Below are 18109 nucleotides of genomic sequence, written 5' to 3' on the forward strand. Positions count from 1 at the left end.
AATTCCAGTTATAACACCTTAACTTTGTCTCTACCACCAGACTATAAAGACTGTAGCAGTTGCCCATATGATAACTAACATCTTGAATTTACACCCTGGTGTGACCTGGCATCACACTAGGATAAGCATGGAGAAAAACAGCAATCATTTTCGTGTTAGTCAGTTTAGTTTTACACCTGGGTTTAGTTTTCAGCTGGGTAATTTCGGAAAACAGAAACAGACTCCACACACTGTACCCAAGTTGGGAACCAAAAGTTTTTCCGCATGACCAGCAAAAGCCTTAACCAGTGGACTACTCCACGAACCCTCCTCTTGTGTGACACCAGTATTATTACACACAGAGAAATAGGTGTGCTATGATAGGAAACTAAATATGCAAATCTTGTATGACAACGGAATCACGCTACTTACAATTCATAAACACACATGTCCACATTAAACATAAGGATTTATTCTACAGGAACAACTTACACCAATTACATTCAATCATATCAAATACTTTTCACACATAAATAAATATGTTCTCATGCGATGTACAAAACAGAAATCCAGACACTGACATTAATGCTAGATCTTTCAATGAAATTTTCAAGTAGAAAAATGCATATGTTTGGCTCGAGGTCCAAACGGAGATAATTCATGCCAACTTTCTGTCTGCACTCAAGTCAGTTTTGTATTAATACTTGTTAACATGTTCAACAAGTTAATGACTGAAAAACCTAAACAATTCATTTCCATTTCAAAAGTCTGGTTAGAATAAAATATCTGCTTTGCAAACCTTTCACCAGGTAGCATTTTGTTTTCTATAAGATGAATATCGTCAATTAATTCTCAGAAAAGTGTTGAAGTGAATAGTCACAAACACACTTGCTAAACTAATTTAATAATATTCCTTAATAATACATACTTTATTTACATCACAATATTCACTACCAACCAAGCCATCTTAGGTAACAAAGTATACTTGATGTCCTGTTTCTGCAACTTGAGGCTTATTTCAAGTTAATACATAACAGTATACAAATAGTTTCCATGTTTTACAGTTTAGTGATTATACATATGGAATTCATTTATTTTGAAAACACATCATGAATGAAAATTATAATGAAAAGTTTACCATTAGTGCCGGTGTCTAAAGAGTACAGAGTGTAAGATGTACAAAAACTAAGGTGGGTCCTATAAACTCAAATAATGAAACAGATTTGCATTTACACAAAAGAACATTAATGTTGGCCTAAAATTTTAAAATAATCATACAAAACAAAACAACCTGATATTTGTACACAAATTAGTGATGAACATGGCATAACGTAATGAAGAAAATAGTCAGTAATTATGATAGATTTGAGAGACTTTTTGGGACGTGATATTTATTGCAGAATTTATACTGGCTTTAACATATTTTAACTACGGTTACTATCATCAGTTTAAAACTTCAATTGTTTATAAAACTGAAATATTTAAATCTTGAACAGTTGGAATCATGATTGTATCACAGTCCATGGCTAATGAATAGTGAAGATGGAAATATAATTCTGGCGGGACATTGCTAATGTGTTCTGTTTTTAAAATCACATTTAGCAGTCATAAATTAATGATAAAGGACTGTACCACTGAAGACAGCTTAATCTTCTAATTCTGGAATAGTGTCATTTACCAGTTTATGAGAGTTCCATGTTTTTTCAACTTCAATATTCTTTAGCTATTACTACGTTAAAAAGAAACTCTCTGTAACCATGGCTACCAGAATATTCAGGGACACCAAATCCTATTATTTATGAGAGTCCCATGTTTTTCAAACTCAGTATTCTTTAGGCATTACTATACTTAAAAAAACTCTCTGTAACCATGGCTACCAGTAGTGGGGACAATCAACCTTTCTCTGCAATCTAACAAAAACATTTTTTATAAAAGACAAGATAAAATACTTTGTTTACTTAGTGAGACAATAATGAGAAGTAAACAACTAGGAAACAAACATGAGGATATGTACAGTTATGTGTAACCATGGTAACAATTATATCATAAAACATGCAGTCATTGAAAACTCTATATTGTGGAATGATGTTAGCAGACTTCATACAACAATGCATATCAAATATGTCTCAAATATCTTTGTTTCTATAGCAACAAGTAAGAGAAATTTCAGACTTCTGTTTATAAACTCTCATTATTTGTCAAGCCCTAGGATCTAAATTCTTAAACTTGGGGTTGATTATAAAATCTGTTCACCATGAAATATATATAGACAAGATCATATCCTTGCGGTACTATGTTTACGACATGGTCTCGCTTTGGAAATACCAACATTTTGGCAAGAGCACTGTAAACATAGTATGATATAAGCATGAATATAATATTCCATTTATCACCAAAGTCATCAAATTGAGGAAAATATACCCAAATCTACTTTCAAACAGGCTCGCTACCCATTGTCACCGAATGTAGAACTCACACATCATGGAAGAAACATGACGTAATGGCATTGTTCATGATGTCACGTCATCATGACAAAGTGATATTTTGCCCCATACATCGTATGAAAAATATGAACCCTGATATTTTCATTCTTGTAGGTAATTGAGCATTATATAAAAATGATTTCGCTCAGGCTAAATGTCAAATCTCTTCACTGATGTTTCGTGCCTCCTCGATCCTTTGGGTTAAGGAATGTAAGGTATTTGGATACCTTGGATGAAAAAGTTTTCTACTTCTGCTCAAAAAATTGTCATATGGACACAAAATTACAAACAGGAAATAATAGTGCTTCTGTAGCAAAATTAACAACCCTTCTACTGAGATGTCCTTGACAAAGATGAACAGGTTTTATAACTTCAGATGCTCAGTTGTTTTCTACATCCTGACATAAAGAACATCTCAAAGTAATAGACTGAGTGAGTTTAGTTTTATGCTGCTTTTAGTAATATTCCACCAATATTACTGAGGAGGACACTTGAAAAAGGCTTCACATATCGTACCCACATAGGGTGAAACCCGGGCCTTTGATGCAATGAACAAACGCTTTAACCACCATATTTTTTATTTTTAAACTAATAATATAATGAGTGACTAAGTGAGCATGGTTTTACACCACCTGTAGCAATATTCCTGCCACATCATGGTGGGCTCACCAGAAATGGGCTTCACACATTGTACTCATGTGGGGAATCAAATCTGGGTCTTCAGTGTGCAAAGCTGACACTTTAACCACTGGGCTACCCTAGTCCCTTTATAGTCTATAGAAACAGTATTTAAGAGAAATGCCGATGATGCTTGTCATGTTATAATTTTGCCAACAAGAGAACTGAAAGTGCCTGTTTGTGCTCTGTCTTGAACTGCTGGAGGGTAAAATGTTTGTCAAGACAAAGGCATGGGTTTGATTGGCAACAGAGGTGAAATATGAGAAGCCAATTTCTGGCATCCTCTTCCATGATGTTGCTGTAACAGCTCACTCACTTATGTAACCTTAAACAGATCCTAGGGCTTGACTCCATATGAGAGATGTAAATTTACTGTTGCACTTGCTGAACCCAATTTCGACATGATGTCGCAATTTTAATGTTCTGATATCTTCCAGGAATAACACCACGAATTCCATACAACCTAGAATTCCATACAACCTCTCGATTAAAGATGCCTCGAAAGACTTTAATTCTACACTGAAAACTGAAACATAGATACTTGTGACAGATAATGTTAACATAAGCAAATTAATATCACTCAAAAGCTTTAATAAGACAATATACAAACTATCAGCTTTCAACAGTGCACCATTATTCACTAAGGGTGGATGATGATCAGTTGATGGCTGCTCGATGGGTACTGCTGTAAACAGAAGGAAATAATGCCTGTCTCACAACAGGGCTCTTAATCATGACAGAAATAATACTTACAGGAGGAAGAACCACAGACCCTTTTGTCTTTGCAAAGATTAAAGATTTTATAAAATTTATTTACTTTTATTTTTTTACTTCATAGTACACTACATCATGATGTCATAATGCATTTTACTCTACATCATGATGTCATAATGCATCGTACACTAATTCATGATGTCATAATGCATTGTACGCTACATCATGATGTCATAATGCATTGTACACTAATTCATGATGTCATAATGCATTGTACGCTACATCATGATGTCATAATGCATTGTACACTAATTCATGATGTCATAATGCATTGTACGTTACATCATGATGTCATAATGCATTTTACCATAAAGCATTTTGGGTTGAGGGTTATATATTTAAAAAAAATAATAATTAATCCTAAAGACACAAGGGTCTGTGGAAAAAATGCTTCAAAAGGGAGATCACTCAGTAAATGAGCAGTAACTGTGGAAAACTAGAGAAAACTCAATATGTACTCAAAGAGATCTTGAGGCTGATAAAAGGGAGATAACTCAATAGATATCATCCAGAAAATGATACAACAAAAAGGGTCTTGTTTCAAGAAAGAAATGCGTGTCTGACTGGTGTGATGCATCCATCCACCCTTAATCTACAGCATCCATTTCTGTAGACAGCCTATAGTGCAGCCTGGTCAAAGTAACGACAGAGACGGAGAAGCACGGAATTTGTACATTACATGAAAACCACTCCCAGCTCTTAGAACCACACTGACCACAGAATCTTTCATCACTGGGTAAGACTGTAAGTGTCTGTATTCAGTGTCAACACAAGACTTTTCTTCTTGTCTCTTTCAAGTTAATGGATTTCTTCCCTACAATTCTGCACAGTTGGTTGAAATTCATTTTGATTTCAAATTTCAGTTTTATATTTTCCTTTTATGATTTATCATTATCAGTTTCGATTTATGCTTTCTATGACCACTGTTAACAGAATTTAACAATAGCACTTTATAGAATTTATTTGCAAAATGATAAAACAAGAATTATATACTTCTCATTGGCAGATTAAAAACAAATTGACTGGTTAATATTTTACATTGCTTTCTCATTTCAATAACTTGGAGTCAGTGAATTCTTAAACTGAGTTTTAAAAAACAAATGATACTGATAATATTTAACTAGGAACTTGCAGCCAAAATTTCCATACGACCTGGGTCGATTGTAGTCAAGTTAGGAAATGTCTAGGTCAAAGTTCACAAAACTCTCTAACTTAGAAAGGGCAATCGTTCCGTGGCAAGTCAAATATCGTCAAGAGTAAAGTATAAAATGTGAAAATATTAGATTAAGAATACACATCTGGACAAGAAAATTTACTACAAAAATAACAACTTGATATAAAATATGACACAACTTTGAGAAATGGTTTTAGTGAAAAATCTGAAAATCTTGTGTAATGTGAAGCAGGATCAAGTCAAACTTTAAATGCTGATTCGATGTGGGCCATATTGAGCTTTGAAAGAAATCAACACTTTTGGCCACATGAAAGCACCACAATAAAAATTTGGTATTTAATGCCTTCAAAAGCTACATATATGAACTAAACGATTCAAATTATTCAATATACACAAACAGAACTGTTCAGCATACATCTGGCCCTCTACATGAGCAATCATGACAAGGAATTAGAGTTGCCTCTCTTGGACAACACAATCTCAAATGGATCAGCCATTATAACTACAGCATATATAAAAGAAAGCTGAGCAAGCGAAAATACAGTTTGATTGACATATATAAAATGTACATGATATCATGGTTAGTGTATCAAAAGTACAAATCTTGCACTGTCATCAATGACAAACAGGACATGTTGCATTAATAAAACTGACTATTTCTATGTTTCATCACAGAATGTATGTCAAGTGATCAACAGATCTATGCCTAGGAACAGTTGTAATGTACCTCATCATTGTGCAGTCACAATCTACAGGATCATCAATATATACTTACTTTCTATGAAAAATCACTGGTTTCAATATGACTGTCCAGAGTCACAATCCACAAAAGGTTCTTAGTGCCACAACACTCATCACAAGTCTATGATTAACTAGAGAGTTACAACAGGTTGTAATGTTACAAACACTTTGTCGATCAGGACCCAGATTCTTAACATAAAGGATAGGTTATTATCTAGGAAACAAATGGCACCACTGTTGATAAGTTTGGGTTACAATATTTCCTTCTAAGAAAAAACGGACAGATATATCCATGTCGTGTCATTTCAGAGAGAGACTGCCAATGAGAAACATATTTTCTGTCACTGCCAATGTCTGTATAAAAGCATGGAAATAGTAGTTTTACTTTCAAAAATAAAGCAAAAAGTAACAGTACTGCACATTTACATTTGGATGTCTTGAGTGTCAAAATTGAGTATGAAATTTTTATGACAGAAATGATGCCATCTGCTATGTGTTGTAAGATGTAGCAAGCACGTAAGACATGGAAAGCATTGCACAAACCCTGCTTCACATGGAGACCAGACACACAAGCCCTTACCAGAATACAGCCCATTTCATGCTTGAAAAGCCACCCCTTTACAGTATACAGCTTACGAGTTATACAAGCAACCCTTTACCAGAAACAGCTTATCATGTAGACGAAATACTTCACAGGAAATCAGTCAGTACTTGCCAGATTGCACTTTTCCTTGTTCAGTTAAGTTGTGTATTTTTTCATCTCATTGTTTCCATGGAAACTATTTGTTTTTCTTTGAATAGTATCTTTTGCTGGATTTACGATTGACAGATTTATCTTAATGGCCACAGGGAAAAGAATTGCTTCATGGTTTACAAATGCAATTCATGTCGTTGTCCACAATGTTGTGTCAGTTCCTGATGCTTACAGAAACCTCCATTCCACCATCTTGCATTCATTATCACAACAGTTGCTTCCCCTTGACAATCAACATGGTCACATGATTGATCACATGGCACACTGATCTGTTGATGCAGGCAGAATTCAATCGATCCAGATTCAACAAATTTAACAATTTCAACATTTGCACATCATGATGTTTGGATTTCCATAATATAGCGACTCCTAAGGAAATAAGTCATTGAGAGCTAGTTTTACCGTTGAGACACCATTAAATTTCACCAAGATATTCACTGGTATAATATTTGTATTCAGTGTATGACTGAAAATGGTGTAGAAACCCATTGACGATAAAAGAATGAAAACAAGCATTTCTGTCTAAAAAGAAAACATAACAATCTTACTGAATCTTTAAAGTAAAATTGACATAAAGACAGTAGTTGTCAAACTGCATGGAACCAGTTCAACAGTGAGTATGGAACTAAAAGGTATAACAAATAATCCAATACCTTTTCCATGAATGGAATCATTCTGTTTCTGCCAACTAAAAATATTGCATATGTTTTAAGCACAAAATGGACCTTATTATTCATAAAACACTATCAAAATCTAAAACTGAAAACATCGTTATCTGAGCATACATTCTGGTCCAAAACGTAGCCTAAACTTCACAAAGCGTTGTCTGAGAACCCAAAGATATTGCAACTAAAATGGATAAATCATGTGCTTCAACAGCTGAAGGACATGTACATTTTGAATATCTTCTTCAAAATAACTAATAAATTATAAGTAGATAAAATGAAAAGAAACAAGCTCTCATTCAACTCCTAAAGGGCAACACAGAAGAGTAACAGAATTCCAAATTATCATAAATAAATACCATCTGGTAGTAAAATTGGCAAGATAACAGACACTGGTTTTAATCTACTTGAACAGTAATCGTCGGAGTGAGCTTAGTCCTAAGCTGCTTTTAGCAACATTTCAGCAATATCAAGGGAGGGGACACTAAAAATGGACTTTACACGTTGTACCTACACGGAGAATGAAACCTAGGTTTTCTACATAACATGTGAATGCTTCAAGCACTGTTCTTCCTCACCATCACTTTCAAAAACAATAGAAAGGATGCTCAAAAGACGAAGAATACAATTTGCATAAATCTGCTCACTATTTGAATAATGGCTTCATTTGAACACAGTTTTGAGACAGAAATACTTCACATATTGACACCTGGAGACCAGAAAACAGTTACAAGTTATGCAGATGACATTCCTCAAACCAACATACAATGTACTCAATACAGTCTCCATTTTGTCATGTAGCAAACTAAAAGGATGGTATCATGATGAATAATATATCCAGCACACAGCTTATCAATAGAGAGAATAATTAATTTACTTTACAGAATGATTGTAAGAAGCTAGAGTTAAAACTTCTGGACTATTAAAATTTGGGGCCAGAAGAATAAGAAAATGTGGCCCTTACCAAGCACGTACAATGTCCACACAGTACATGAAGTTCAGAGATTCTGCAGCTACCAGTTCATCAACATCGCCAAGATCACATTGTCAGGATCACGTTGTCAAGATCACATTGTCAAGATCACGTTGCCTTATACAAATCTTTTTCCTTCCGAATACTGATCCAAACCTACAGTGCATGCTGGATGACATATATACATTAATAGGGCTGCAATAAAGAAAGTATTTGAGCCCTAACTGAGCATGAGTAACACCAGGATCAACCTCTATGAATATTCTTCATGTATGACCAGCAAACATTGAACAAACTAGGAGCATATATTATTATTGTACTGCAGGGTATTTTCATTAAAGGACATCAGAATTGATACATATCACACCAGAAAGGTTGTTTTTCTAGTTTTGTTTCCAAACATCAGCAAAGCTAAAGATCTGAGCAGGACCATGAAGCTAAAAGCTGACAAAGCTACACAAAAATTTCAAGGATCACTTCAATACTTGGTGCCATTATTTCCTTTGAAGAATAATTCAAAGATCAGCTGTCATCAATCAATATAACAACTCCCCAAAATTGATTGTATGAATACTTCTGATGGGTTCTACAAATTCTAATTTCAAATGATATGAAAATGTTCAGGGTTGGCAAGGTAACAAGTCCAATGTTAAGAACTTTATCAAAATTATTACAACATATACTCATAAAAACAAATAAGGGAACACATGAAAGAACAATCGCTCCTTTATTTTTTCCCAGAATTTCACTCACAGTGTAATATTTACCTTGTGAAAAAATCTGGAAAAGAATAAAGGAACACTTGTACTTTCATGTATTCCCTTGATTCGTTTCTAAGAATATATATTCAATTCACACTAAATCTGACAATGCCAGGATGAGGACATTTTTTGAGAAATATTCCCAAGTAATGTTCATCCCCAGCTAGTCGGTACGTGTGTTGCAGGGCTTCTGGGCTGCAGATGGTTGACAGGGTGTGAACCAATGATGGGTGTAATGTGATGGCGTGTTGGTGGTGGTTTATCTGTAGTAGTCTCGGTAGTCGCCACGTGAGGGGTAGGGGGACTTCTCCTGGTTGTGGGCCATGTCGTAGACGATCTCCTCCGGCTGGGGTATGTAAAGACTGTTGAGCACCTTCAGCAGGATGGATATTAAGATCAGGGTCACAACCTGTGGAGATAGATATAGAGATGATAACATAAAACTGTGGAGACAATGGTAGATACAGAATTTAAAACACATACAGAATGATGGAGATATAAACATGATGACAGGTAAAAATCTGTGGAGATAATGGTAGACACAGAGTTTATAACATATAGAATGCTTAAGATAACGGTAGATATAGAGCAGATTGCAGGTAAAGAACTGTGGAGAAATTGTAGAAATAGTGTTCATAACATATAGAATGCGTGTGATAATAGTAGATATAGAGTAACAGGTACAGAACTGTGGAGATAGCATGATTACACAATGATTATACAATCACAGCAGTGGAGATAGCAGTGGACAGACAACTGATGACAAGTGTAGAAATAAGGAGGTAACATAAGACACAGAGCTGATAACAGGTATAGAACTATGTAGGTAACAGTAGACACAGCTGATAACAGGTATGGGACTAAGTAGGTAACAGTAGACACAGAGCTGATAACAGGTATAGAACTATGTAGGTAACAGTAGACACAGCTGATAACAGGTATGGGACTAAGTAGGTAATAGTAGACACAGAGCTGATAACAGCTATAGAACTATGTAGGTAACAGTAGACACAGCTGATAACAGGTATGGGACTATGTAGGTAACAGTAGACACAGAGCTGAAAACAGGTATGGGACTAAGTAGGTAACAGTAGACACAGCTGATAACAGGTGTAGAACTATGAAGGTATCAGTAGACACAGAGCTGATAACAGGTATAGGTCTATGGAGGTAACAGTAGACACAGAGCTGATAACAAGTGCAGATCTATGTAGGTAACAGTAGACACAGCTGATAACAGGTATAGAACTATGGAGGTATCAGTAGACACAGAGATGATAACAGATTTAGAACTACGCAGATAATAGGGCTGCAATGATTATTTTTGATTTGACTCTTCATAGAAGTAAAAACATCAGCGTTAAACTCTCAGAGTTAGTTTTCTAGCATGAAATGTATTGTCAACTTGGGGGTGTACACTAAGAACAATTCTTACTGGATCATGAGCCCTGCTTTAACCAATCATATTTCACTTTATTTCAGTGCTCAAAACTGCTCGAGTTGGAGTCAAAATTACATTTTCGCTGTGTGCAAATAATTTCGACATCTATTCTAATACTGAATCGAAATAGTGATATTGGTCATGAAAAATGGAAACAAAGTTGTCAGATATATTGTTTAATGAATCAAACCAAATTGTTGCAGTCCTAGTATATAATGGCAGATATAGAATTCATAACACACATAGAATTGGTAGATATAGAACAGATATAGAACTGTGGGGATAACAGTGGATATAGAGCAGACAACAGGTACACAACTGTGGAAGTGTATGTGGACACTGAGCTCAATGACAAACCGCTGTACAAATATAGTTGTACCAATCCCGCTGTCAACTCCCAAAAATATTTCAGGTAGTTATTTATTAGTTAACAACTATGAAACAATGACAGAAACTGTGAAACTTGGTTTAAAAATATGTAAAACTGTCAAAAAACTCGCTTACCTCAATAACAAACGTTGCTATGCCAATCCCAACTACAATGTAGATATGATCGGAGAAGAAAGTTGAGAGAGCTTTTCCACAACCCTGTAAGTACAAATAAAGTTGCTCAATGGGAGAACATAGTGTTTCACATCACAGTCTAGCAATAATCTGACTATATCATATCTACCTGTAAAATAAATAATTCTGGATGAGATGAACTGATATAACATTTGTATGCATTTTTTTTTCAAGAAGTGTTGGTTATAAAGATGAATACAATGAACACATTACCTAGAATATGGGGTAATTTGATTTAGAAAAGAATCCAATTTTTTTTCTTTGCTTCATTTATGGAACTGATACCACTATAAAAACTAAAGGACTCTCGTTTCCTGACAAAGAATAAAATGTACTAAAATTGTCAGTGATCTTGTCCGGTTTTGAGTAAGTGATGAAATAAGCACTTATAAACTGGTTTACAAACTTTGAATATGTTTAGATAGTTTGCTGACTGGTTCTATGTTCATATACAATAAACGCAAATAAACACTTCAGTCAGGCCTTGACTCTAGTCTCCATAATACACTAAAGAAAACTAAAAATTTCAAACACTCCAGTTATCTCCCTTTATCACTTCACTGTTACAATTGAGTGACTGAGTGAGTTTAGTTTTACACCGCTTTTAGCAATATTCCAGCAATATCACAGCAGGGGTGACACCAGAATATGGGCTTCACAAATTGTGCCCATGTGGGGAATCGAACCAGGGTCTTCAGTATGACGAGAGACCGCTTTAACTACTAGCTACACTGTTACAAGGACAGTATTCCTATCCTTCCCATCCACTGTCAAACAGCAGGGAAACTCTGTAAACTTTCTGTGCAATATCCCATATACAGGGCTTGATTTAAGAGATGTTAACCTACTTGCACCAGGTGCAACCTACAGTAAAAACCTTGTTGCCCCAGACAAATTCCGGATTATTATTGCTATGTGTAGTGAAAGAAATATGCTTTTGAAATATTTAGATGTTTTATTCAGAAGTTTATACACTCAAAAATTGACTTGCACCCGGTGCAAGTTAGACTAATAACTAGGATGCACTTTGTGATATTGGGTTGCACCACTGCAAGTAACAAAGCACTAAATAGAGCATTGATATATATTCACATGTAAAATCACATCCAATTGAAATACAAAACCATTTGAATATTTTCATAATCTTCAAAGACAAAAATACCCTCAAACAAGGATACAATTCAGATATCTAACAATCCCTTAAGACTTATCTTTTGATAAGCAAGAGAGACATTGCAAAGAGTGCTATCACTAAGTATGAACTTTTTCACAGGGCCTACAAAAGAATATCTACCTTTCTATTGATGTTAGGATTGTACTCATTTTCCACATTGCTAGTTTGCAGGTAGATAGTGCAAGACTGTGTGAATCGGTCATTGCTGTTCTGGTAGCGTTCATAATCTTTACAACAGGACAAGGGTGTCCGACCATTCCGCTCAGCTTCATTTTCTTTCTGCCATGTCGACTCTGTGTAGTCCTGAGGAGACACTCCACCACAACACTTCAGCTGAATCAACAAAGAGCTCATTATTAGCTCCTTGTAAAACCATATGTCACAGCCAGGCAGATAATAATACTTATTACTCACCTGTTGAAGATACTGCAGTGTAATATTTTTACGGCAATATTGCACTAGTGTAATACCGCTTGACGTATGACGTCAAAATGGTTCAAAGTTGTGACGTCACAGTGCTAATGCCAATGTCGCAATTTTACTAGACCTTGCTTGACTCGTGAAACGCTGAGAGCACTGTAGGGAATTTCGCGGCAGTTTCTGTCAATTTATGTTGGCGAGTAATAAACAGAATACTAAACTCGGCTCCGTGAAATATCACTTTTATTAAACTCGCTAAAGATATAGTATCAAACTCTTTTTCGCTCGTTTGATACCAAATAATTAACTCGTTTAATAAAAATAGTATTACACAGAAGGTCGTTTAGTATCCTCTATTTAGTAAACTTAGACTCAGTATTATTTGTTACACTGCTATACTGAGTTTAACAAACCCTAAAAGAACGAAGGTTGCATCAGCTAACATTTTGAATTGATCAATCAGGACACAGCTTACCAAATTGTGAAAGTTAACATTCACGCATAACATTTGAAATTTTATCTAAAAACCATTTGGACTTTCATGACTCTGAATGCCAATTTCCCTACGATCACTTTTGAGTGATACAAGTCAAATATCTATGTTTTATATATGCAGATTTTTGTTTGTCGAGAGGTCAGCGTCAGTGACCAGGGAAGAGAAATTCAAAAGCCATTTCGTGTAAGTCCTGCCGAACCTTAAAATAGTATCAGGTGTCTGATTGGTAAAATCCGTTGAGTCATCTCTCATTTGACTAGATGGTCAGAGAACCTTCTACAAGGGTTTAGACTCAGTACAGCAGCACAAGTAATAATATTGAAACTAATTAAGTTTAAGACTGATAATATTATCATATGTATTAGGTTCACAGGCGTTATTAACATAACAAAAAGACATATAAAAAACACAGATGTATCAAAACTAAGGTATACAGGTACATTTTATACAGGTAAATGTATTACACCTTTACAATGTTATTAACTGCAGTCCGACCCATGAAGATCCATCTTTTCAGCAAGTCCACATCAGTGTTATAAACGTTTTTAGGGTCAGGTTACTTCAAACAGTGTCCCTTACTGCCATTCAAAATGTGCTGAATGTGGCTGCCGCATTTCAGTTTTCCATACATGGCAATATTCCAGATTTATGACAGGTGTGTTCATATAATTGATTCTGGACCAGACAATCCAATGACTGGCATCATTGGCATTAATCCACACAAATGATATCAGTGTTCATGATGGTGTTTTAAAGTTTCAGATGTCTGTCTGACACACTCAAAATGTACAGGACCCACAGAATAAAGTTAAACAAACATTTCAGATTTAACATTTCTTATAACTGGCATTGAAATTATTAACATTACATGATAACAAACATAAGATTTCTACAGCAAACAAGTGTCACATGCCGCAAATAACAACTTCACACAAAGACATAGTGAAATATTCAGTCAGGCACTGGGTCTGGCGGGTTGGTGATTTCTATCTGACCACTGGCGAATCTGCCATATTCGTGAACACTGTGATATATGATGAATATGAATGTGATGCTATGAATACTTTGTTTACAAAACTGAAGGGAAACAGTTGAACGACATGTTGACAACAAATCCTATCTGTTGAACAAAGGACCACATTGTGCAGAATCACAAACCTCACACTGAGAAGCATGAACGTAGGTTTGAAGCTTGCTACATTAGAAAGTTAATGTGATTCATCCGGATATCGGGTTTGCAAGATTTGACTCACAGTGATGAAAAATATTATCGACCGAAGATTGTTTGTCTCCTTTTGCCCCATCATTAACAATATTTATGCCGTTTGGGGCTACTATGACTGACAGTTTTGGATACTGTGACTTTGGTTTTGTGTGCTTAGCAACCATTCTTGGGCGCTATTGTAGCTGAGTTTTGTTTCCATTTCTAATAATCACTTTTCCATTACAGAGCGTTCGTTTCGGTATTAAAGGATATCGTTACAATTTCGGAAGTTTATTTTCCTATACTGGTGATTTTTGTTCTGTTTTGGTGTACATGAGTTCAGTTTTCATGATTTGTTCACCGTTTGTATGGTAGGCCTGACCATGTGACAAAATCAACCTATTTCTGCCCCTCTTCACAACAAGCAGGAGTTGGTGGGGAGCAAAATACCCTCAGGACTACCAGACGGTAAGTCGCAGCCCTCTTACCTCCGACTGCATGAGATCGATCACATAGGTGGCTCTATCAAATCGGATGCCCTTGTAACGCTGTTGGATGAACTCTTTCACCAACGATCCCCGTGAAATTGTCTCTTCCAGCTACAAAACATGTCCAAGAATGAGTTACCAAATTAATGCAAAACAGGAAGTATTATTAAAACAGGTAAGACTTAGTAATTAAAATTGAACCATATTAAAGGTAATGTACCTAGCCCAGAACAATATTAGGCGCAATACAGAATATACTATCTGGTTGAAAAATAACAACACTCCGCTCATCTCCTGCCTCATGGAAGGATTATGAAAGACTGGGCCATGTGCCATTTGGCACACTAGAATAAAAAATGGCCCATTAAAATTTGAAGGTTACTACTGATACAAGGGCAGTGGCCTATTCTAAAGTCAGAAAATGGCTACTACTCCTGACAGTTGCCCACTGTCAAAGTTCTGTTTTCCAATCCCAGCTTCAGGTTACAACTCTGATACTTTATGCTGCGAACTTTTCAGAAGTTATCTCAAAACCTACTTCTTTCAACAGCTCTTAACCCTTTCTACGTGACTGTATGCTTAGACCCTTCGCCAAGCTTGGAGAAATGCCCAATACAATAACTACAACTTCGTCCACATACAGACCAATATATGAGAATGAAAACCAACATAGACACCAAGTTGATAACTCTTTGGCACATGCATTATAATGTTTATTGATAAGGAAATATTTGGCACAGAATGGTTTTAGTGAATCAGATATCCCCATATTTTCGCCTTGTGAATCTTGACACAAACAGGTTTGTCCTGTCCTGTCATTTCTGATTACCTGTTCTCGGTAGACAATTCCGTACGCCATTCCTGCTGCCGTGAGGATGATAGCTAGGACCATCACCACGATGAACTGCAAGACAACATCAGGAGTAAACAGTTTGTTTTAGGGGAGATGAGGTAGTGCAGTGGTTAGAGAGTTTGCCTGCCAGACCAAAGACACAATAAAGCAGGCAATTTCTTTCCCGGTCTGACGTTTCCATGGGGAGAATCTGGTCTTGGCCAAACCTTCAGCAGGGGTCATTCTTACCCCAAGGATAGTTTGGGCTTTTCTAAAGAATCCCCCCTCAAGGCCAGAATCTCCCTTATTTAATATAGGAATAAGGATGGGAAAGATAAAGCCTTCAAAGTTGATTCAAGGGTTGGGAAACTTTGGTAAACGATAAACTTTCCCCAGGATAGATTAAGTCATGGGAAAGTTTGGCCTGTTAAACAGGGTTCGATTCCCAAAATGGGTACAGTACATGAAGCCTCTTTCTGAAGTCCAATGCTGTAATATTGTTGGAACAATGTTAAAAGTAGTGTAAACTAAAATCACTTATTTGTTGTTGTATGCCCCACACCACAATTATTCAAGATATGACTAGGGGCTGTAAATAATCATGTCTGGAGTCGAGCATTGATCAGTCTACGTAACTGGGATACGATGACATGCATCAACTGAGACAGCAGGAAGGACCAACTGATCCCGTCACCTCTTATACAAGCATGGATTGCTGAACATCAATTCTTACTCAAGGTTTCACAGTCCTGTCAGCTAGGAACAAACAAGATCATCAAGTGGGTGCAAATCTGGGTTTTTACATCGCTTTCAATAATATTTGCTGGAACATCAGAGTGAAAGACACAAGAAAGAGGCTTCAGAGGCTGTTGAACTCAGCCGAGACCTTAAGCATGACACAAGAGTTTGACAGGTGTGTGCATGAAACAACATTCTGATCCTTGATCAGTTCTTGATAGCCATCAGACGCAATTATATATCTCGGATCACACTGTCTCACCTTTGCACAGGTTCTGGTGTTTTTGTAAACTGAGTAACAATCAGTATTCAAACTCATGGGTGAGTAATCATGCCACACAAAGTCAGTGATCTAACCCTCTCAGCCACCACGTCTTCGTACTAAATGGAAGTATAACAATGCTAAGGTTAGATAACATATCAATTTCCTCTCATAACCACTGGGGATTAGAAGCTCACTGATTATGACAGCAATTACATCCAGTTCTTGCAGACCCATGAAGGTCCCGGGATAGAACAGGCCTTCAGCAACCCATGCTTGTCATAAAAGGCGACCGTGCTTGTCGAAAGAGGCGACTAACGGGATGGGGTGGTCAGGCTCACTGACTTGTTTGACACAAGTCATCAGTTTCAAATTGCGCAGATTGATGCTCATGTTGCTGATCACTGGATTGTCTGGTCCAGACTCCATTATTTACAGACTGCCGCCATATAGACGGAATATTGCTGAGTGCAGCATAAAACTAAACTCTCTCACTCCAGTACTTGCAAAAGTGCCAGGCATCTAATCAGCGCCAGTTTTTTTAAAGTCTGTAGAAAACACAAGCATCTAGGCCATTATTAGAGGAAATATGGCACTCACTTGCGAAACAGTGTGCACACTGTCCTCCATCTTAAGCTGATACATGAATTGTGATGGTAAATATTTGGAAGAACCAATACAGGGCCCCTAAGTAATTGAAGGAATTACAGCAAATTTGAAGGAATTGCATCTCAAATGTAAACAAACGCAGCCCACTCGTGAAACAATTGCAGCGATATCGGTAGTTTAGCGGTAATAACAGAAACACATCGGCCCTATCGGAAGCAATGTCGGTAATACTGGAAACACGATCGGCCATCTTCAGAGATTTTTTGGTGGCGAGCGGAAACTCACGCACCAAAACATGGCGTTGTTGGAAGAAGCACCCGTCTCGGTGAGATTTGTTTTTAGTACCTACTATTACATTTTCATACTTATCCATTTTTGACCACCCGCATTGAATGCGTTTAGGTATGAGGTGTTGTCGGGGCAATAGCTTATGTTTTTTGGAAAAGATTGTCACTGCAGAAGAGTGTCACAAGTCATGCTCCTGGAGATTGTTTACATCTGAACATCGAAGTCGTGCCGATGATTACGAACATCATGAACGTGCGCCATGAAGAAGTTTATGAGCCATAATTTTTCTTGCTACGAAGTGCAATTGACAAATTTAAACACATTTTACAAAAAAATGATGTTATATCTGGCGCACGTTCGTAATCATCGGCACGACTTCGATGTTCAGATGTAAACAAACTACAGGGGCATGACTTGTGACACTCTCCTAGAGTGACTATCTTTTCCTAAAAACATAAGCTTTTGCCCCGATAACACCTCATACCTAAACGCATTCAACACGGGTTGTCAAAGATGGATAAGTATAAAAATGTAATAGTAGAAACTAAAAACAAATCTCACTGAGACGGGTGCTTCTTCCAACAACGCCATGTTTTGCTGCGTGAGTTTCC

The 18109-nt window shown here is 36.6% G+C and overlaps 1 protein-coding gene across 1 annotated transcript in view; it reads right to left on the reverse strand.

The window, feature by feature from the left end:
- Nucleotides 1-6611: 6611 nt before the first annotated feature.
- LOC137261438 (tetraspanin-3-like) overlaps nt 6612-18109 on the reverse strand; it is a 64471-nt gene continuing 52973 nt past the window's right edge. Inside the window, exons 3-7 of the mRNA XM_067799185.1 lie at nt 15599-15673; nt 14770-14880; nt 12282-12494; nt 10928-11011; nt 6612-9391 (exon numbers count right to left, since the gene is read on the reverse strand). Of these exons, the coding sequence (XP_067655286.1) occupies nt 9242-9391; nt 10928-11011; nt 12282-12494; nt 14770-14880; nt 15599-15673 (633 nt within the window). The 3' untranslated portion in view covers nt 6612-9241. The remainder of the gene's footprint in view (nt 9392-10927; nt 11012-12281; nt 12495-14769; nt 14881-15598; nt 15674-18109) is intronic.

The sequence above is a fragment of the Haliotis asinina genome, chromosome 14, assembly GCF_037392515.1.
Source record: "Haliotis asinina isolate JCU_RB_2024 chromosome 14, JCU_Hal_asi_v2, whole genome shotgun sequence".
Lineage (NCBI taxonomy): Eukaryota > Metazoa > Mollusca > Gastropoda > Lepetellida > Haliotidae > Haliotis > Haliotis asinina.